Genomic DNA, 6712 nt, shown 5'->3' on the forward strand with positions numbered 1-6712 from the left:
AACTTTGAGATTGATATTAATATACAGTCAATTTTGAAAAGGCGGTCGTGGCTACAAGTAAAAAACCAATAAAATTTGTTTAAGATTTTAAAATTCTGATTATAACTAGATATAGTTTGATATCAGGGTTGGTACACGACCTGGAAACCTGGAAAAGTCAAGGAATTAGAAAATGTTTCCAAAAGGTCAGGGAAAAGTCGGGGAATTTGAAAGTGATTTCAAAATGTCGGGGAAAAGTCAAGTAATTTTAAAATGGTCCCAAAAAGTAAGGGAATTTTAAAATGACCCCAAATAAATTAGGCAAATAAATTTTTGAAAGAAAATATTTTCCAGATTTTTACCTCAAATCATTGGTTTATTCTACAAAAATGGTTCAGGGAAAATTTGGCAATTTGGTCAGGGAAAACCTGGGAAATTGGGAATGTCAGGGAATTTAATTCCGGAAATTTTGTACGAACCCTGGACTTAATTCATGGGTTTGAGAGCTAAAGCGTAAGCGGATAATTATTAAAATGAAGATATTTAATTTAGGTAGATCTTAGTTAAAATATTTTGAAAATTGTTATGGACTGTTTTTCTCAGAAGTTTATTACATAGTGGGTTTATATCACTGATGTTTATTTTCTTTAGTACATTCTCAATGTTTCTTAGGCTTAGGTGATTGTAGAGTTGTGGCTAAAGTTGTTGAATTCATTGGGTTATTTTTGCTAGGTGGTGGACATTGATCCGTTCTGGGTGCCATCTACCGAGGAAGAGTACGCTCATTTCGGTGAGAAAGCCGATTCGGAGAACCGGGCTCGAAAGTACATGAACGCTGTGCGCAGAAGGAAAGGACTGTCCGTCGAGGAGAAAATCGTCGAACACGCGGAAAAACAGAGAACTCTCACGAAGAATAAATAACTACTACTGTAACCATATTTAACGAGTAAAATAAACACCGACGTGGTGCAGTGAGAACTCCGGATAAGGTGGTTATCCATAATAGGTATAGGTTAGGTTTGGGCCAATAAACTGATGAACCCTATAATTGTAAGCAAAGACCCAGTCTTCAAATTGCATCGCCCGACAGTACCCCCTACCAAGAGAATCGAAAAGCATTTTCACCCAAATGAAAAGCACGTGCGTGAATGACGAGCTAAAGACAGTGACCTAATGTTGTTCGCTTGTTATAATGCACACGTGTTTACAATTTGGGTGGAATTATTTTCCAAATGGGTCAATTGGGCACTCTAAAAGAACCAAGCGCTCTATCTAGATACAGGCTCACTACTTTTTTGGCCAGTTAAGCATCTTACATTCGCAGTCCTAGCAGAGATACACGTGGTCTCTTAAGTTGGCCCGCCAGTGAGGTGAAATTCGATCAATCACATACTATATGCATCGACCTTGCACCAACTTGCACCACTAAAATTTGAGCTTGCACCGCCTCGGTTGCAATGCTATAGCCAAATCAGACTAGGAAATCTAACCTATGCAAGCTAAATTGATAAACTAAACTGATATTGACCATGAAAACCAGGCTTTAGGGTTCGGCGTTTGGATAATAAATTAACCGTTTATTTGTTTTGAATTGATGGCCGCAAATTAGCCGAAAATAAATTATTTTTTGCATGTTAAATCGTTTATTATCCAGTAATAAACGGTTAACAACAATTGTTATAATTAAGCCACATTTTTGTAGTTCATTTATCTGTTCCACTGAACTCTAATCACAACTCAACCATGTTATAGAAAAGGAAATGCAATCGAAATCACAATTAGGCCTATATTTTCTTTCAAAGTCTACTAATTACAATACATATACAACTTACCTTAATAGGTGTTTCTATAAAATACGGGAGGTCATGTGATAATGTTTTGTCTACGTCACTTAGCTGTAGCTCTTGAAGGTAGAGAACACGCGCTGCAGTCGCGAGACCCTTCGGAATCTGAAACTCGCGGGCAAAACTCGCGTGCAAGTAAAGCACTTAAATAACTGGCGCTCGTGACGCAGATAAAAACATTTTATACTTCTAATTTCTATTGTTTTATTTTATAGAAACACCTATTACGTTTTGACTAGGAACGTGGTGTGAGTTCCTAAGTCCAGTTACAAAACCCACAGATTGTAGACGTTTAATATTGAATTACCCCTTTCAAATATACTAATATCAAAATAAACATATTTTCCTTTAATTTCTGTTCGCTTGATTCTTAGGCCTTAATCAAGGCTATAAAAGAACTGTTAGATAAAAAATTAACTTACGGTTTCATACAAAGTTGAGTCTCGACATACTCTCTAAATCGAGAAGTGAAGACTTTGATCCCTCGAACTAGACTATGCCTGAATTTCCCTAAATCACGGCCAACTTAGATCTGTTCTCGCTGCACTCGCACAAGAAGGCCCGCCAGCTTGAAACGACTCTGTATGTTAACGAGCGTATGAGCATAGCCCCCTGAATGAGAGAAGGCCTGGAAATATATTTTTCATTGGGGGCGGCATTATTATTCGAAGAGATCGCGATACACACGATAGATGGCGTACGTTCCAACTTCATGAAATTATATTCTATGGCTTAATCTTTAGGTTTACTTTTTACTGTGAACCTGAAATTTTTCTGCTGATTTGTGGGACAATCGTCAATAGCACATTGAAACCCCATTTTGTTCTTCTAAGTAAAGAACTTTCAAAAGTCTGAAAAATATAACGCCAAATATAAATTAAAAATTATTTTAAAACGTTTTCATAAAAACTTTTAAGCCTTGGTCGTAGATACTTTTTCAAAACTTGAAATAATAACACGATTAATGCTTAAGACAATAGTGTTATTGTCTTAATCATTAATTAACACCTTAAAAAAGTAATTCCAAATATGGTAGCATCTAATAACCACTTAATACTGTCTTATTAATTTGCTTAGTTACCGACATCGAATGTTTGCGTCTCACAGCTGACAGCTCCCGTCTATTCAAAGGCTGTTTTGAATGACGTCAAAACAGAAAGTTCTGGGGACATCTCTCGGCCACAACGTGCAAGGTCTCTTGCCAGTTTGAAAATTTCGATACCGTCCGATTTCCAGGCCTTCTCTCATTCAGTTGGCTATGAGATGAGAAATTCACGTTTTACGAGAAAATATTCCGCTTGGGGCGCCAAAATACGGGAGTAGCTTCCTAATGCTTTCCTATGGGAAAATATTTTGTAAAGTGGATCGCTTTTCCGAACCTTTTTCGTAATTTTACCGATTTACGTCATTGCCGAGTTTCTTATATGATTGCAAGTAAGTTTCTTTAATAATTTCAAGCCTAATATCGTAATTTTCCATCATTTGGTTCGCTCACAATCTTATTTTGAAATCGGCGATATTTTTAAGGCGAGGAAGCGTCTCCGCATCGGATTTTAAGCCTTGGAGTCGTCTCGCGCGTATCCCAGGTTCTCCCAGCTGCAACTTTGTAATTAATTCAACCAAGTAATTTAAACTTTAAAATAAAATTTAATAACTTTTATATTACATTAAATCTCCTTGTTGGGTTAAATACTAAATCTCCTTGTTGGGTAACTTGGGTTAAATACTAAATCTCCTTATGTAATATATTTAATTTCACCTAATATATATTATATTTAAAGTTTCAAGACTTTTCGACTAATTGATTTGTATTCGAGTTGTTTAACGTTTTAAATTTTTTTAGAGATGTTGTAACATCAAATTGTCCAAAAGAGGGGGAACTAACCGATTTACAATATTTCGGTGTGTTGGTGAATTTTGGAACTGCAGTTTCGGGATTGTGTCTTGCCAATTTTTCTTCCAAAAACTGATATATATATATATATATATAATATAAAAATTGCAAGGTCCTTTAAACAAAAACGTCACGTCCTATATTACTCTAGGCCATAGAAGTACTGAAATCAAATAACGGGCAAGATCAGTAATTATATTCCCATAAACGTCATAAACTGGACTTATTTATCGACAAGTTATGTGCTCTGAAGTAATATGTTAGACCTTGCGCGTCCTAAGTGTTTTACTGAGTTAAAATCCTTTGTACAACCATTTATTAGCTTAGCTGTAACGATTCTAATGATACAATATCAGTTAAATAATTTACCAAGTTAATTAAAGAAAAAGGTCAATATAAGATAAAATGTTTTCTTAAGAATGTATAAAGAGTGAACAAATCATAAAATTTACAACAAGCATCAATATCAAGAATTAGTTCCTTAAAACGATGTAGATGGCAGCATTACCTAATCACGGGACCATTTCAACCTCCCGACTTTAAAGTTTTCTTTCGTTCTCGCAAAATAAAAACACTCGATTAAATTACTGAAACTGTCCGTACTAGTGGTACTCGAACATTTCTGTACATAATCGATAGGTGGCGGTGCGACTACTGAAACTGGCAAATTACTGAAAGCAGACAAGTTATTGACTGCAGTGACGTAATTACTGCAGTGACGTAATTACTGCAGTAAACAACTGGTCTGCTTTATTTAATTATGGTTTTAAGGTAAAAGAGTAAATTTAAACAAAGAAGATAATATATATCGAACTAAACAATATATTTGATACACTGCGATTCTAATATTAGCCATTCTCTTTGAAATGTTTTATGGTTGTACAAAGGATTTTAACTCAGTAAAACACTTAGGACGCGCAAGGTCTAGCATATTACTTCAGAGCACATCACTTGTCGATAAATAAGTCCAGTTTATGACGTTTATGGGAATATAATTACAGATCTTGCCCGTTATTTGATTTCACTACTTTTATGGCCTAGAGTAATATAGGACGTGACGTTTTTGTTTAAAGGACCTTGCAATTTTTAACCGAATGGTTTTTGGTTGGATTTTAGGCTTTTTTGTTTATAACAATAGAAGTGAAGTTATTATAATACCTTTAATCGTAACAAAGCGGAAATAATGTTTATAAACAAAATTGGAAGGTGAACGTTTACCTATTTGGAATATTGAGAACTGCCTAGCTCTTGAGCCAACATTGTGTACGTTTAGATATTGTTTACTTTAATTTCTTGAAAACGTGACGTCATTATGCTCTTTAATTCATTTTTTAAAGTTAATAAATAGGCTTGTATGATTGTTATTAAACTTTACACGTTTTGTACTGTGTTTATTACACATTGGCATGGTTTACCACCCTCTGCTGGCACACTGCCCACTATAGGGATGTAACGGTTCCACTTTTTTGGACTATCTCGGTTCCGGTTCTTAAATTTTTCCTTTATCGGTTCCGGTTCTTAAAATTTAGAACCGATCGGTTCCGGTTCCTATACGGTTCCAGTGTGTTTAGTATTAATTAATGTTAAATACACAAGCAATTCTAATTAAGTTAAAGATAAATAAAATCCACCACATTTATTTATTTATTCCGCGTGCGTAAAGTATTATTTAATTTCGCTACTTTTCTAATATAAATAATGATCGACGTCATTCCGGATCAATGTTTTTCAAATTTTGAGATTGTTGAGAACTCGCGACGGAACATCCTTAAAATTAAACTATACTAAATAATATCAAAACGCCTCAGTCAAGATAGCGAAAAAACACGAAAACAGACAATTATATCTTAAAACTAAAAGCAAATAGTAATTAAAATTACTGGGCGTCCATATTTGGATAACATAGTGGATATATTAAATGCATTAATAAGCGTAATTAACAAAACAAAATTGACCTGGGGGAGATTATATTTAATGCGATATATGCATTTCAAATATCGGAAAATGTTTTTTTTTAAATGATTTTGTTTCTTGGAGCTAAATACAAATCAATTCTAGGTGTATTGTTTATGATTTGACAACTCTTAAACCAAATCTTCAAAAATATAGGGGCCCTCAGGCCAATTGCTCTCTTATTAATTACGCTTATTAATGTCGATTAAGATATGTCATTCTTGATGGATTTCACTCGGCGGGTTTTTAGAAATCACGTATTTAATATTACCACCATTTTATTGAAAAATGGACTTTTTGCATAAATGTGTGCGATATTGAAATGCATATATCTCATTAAAGATAGCCGCCCTCAGGCCAATTTCTGTAGATAAAAATGTGTAATTATTGTGGGTTTCACCAGTCGGATTTAATATATCCACTATTTTATCCAAATATGGACGTTCAATTTAAATGTGTAATACGTTAATCATTTTAAATTCCACCAATTAATTTTAATGACTGTATTTATTTTAGTTTTAAGATTTAATTTTGGCTTTTCGTGTTGCTATAAGCGTTTTGATATTTAGTATAGTTTATTATTTAGGTCGTTCTGTCGCGAGTTCTCTACTATCTCAAAATATATTTCCTTGACAACCTTTCCTCCGGAATGACGTCGATCATTATTTTGATGAGAAAAGTTACGAAATGTGATAATAAAATAATACTCACAAAATCAACAAAAAACATGCAAGGAAAAAGATTGTTAGGCTAATATAAAATGTATGTGAAATTACGATTTTCATTCTCGAAGGTTTTTCTTCCAAGCTCGCACGTAATCATTTTCCTTCAAATACGACTAGAATTTAATAAATTTGCGATTGAATTGTATAGAAGAACTACTGCCAATTGGATTGGTTGCACCGGCCGGTGTTATTACTGTGGGGACCCGCAACTCTTATTTCTTGCTCTCCCTGCGTTGGTTTTCTAGTTAAGCGTCGTCTGCTCCTCAGTCTCGTGAAGAAAAGAGCCGCGTAGATAGCACGGTTTATCCACATGAGCC

At 34.5% G+C, this 6712-nt stretch overlaps 1 protein-coding gene across 4 annotated transcripts in view; it reads left to right on the forward strand.

Annotated features, from left to right (window-relative positions):
* Positions 1-967, forward strand: part of LOC149922048 (elongation factor-like GTPase 1) — a 123115-nt gene extending 122148 nt beyond the window's left edge. For all 4 annotated transcript variants that reach the window (XM_090164311.1, XM_090164314.1, XM_090164313.1 and 1 more), the window contains exon 22: positions 712-967. In XM_090164311.1, the coding sequence (XP_090020437.1) occupies positions 712-900 (189 nt within the window). In that variant the 3' untranslated portion in view covers positions 901-967. The remainder of the gene's footprint in view (positions 1-711) is intronic.
* Positions 968-6712: the final 5745 nt, after the last annotated feature.

This window comes from Leiobunum rupestre, chromosome 11 (assembly GCF_980474605.1).
Source record: "Leiobunum rupestre chromosome 11, qqLeiRupe1.1.hap1, whole genome shotgun sequence".
Classification (NCBI taxonomy): Eukaryota; Metazoa; Arthropoda; class Arachnida; order Opiliones; family Sclerosomatidae; genus Leiobunum; species Leiobunum rupestre.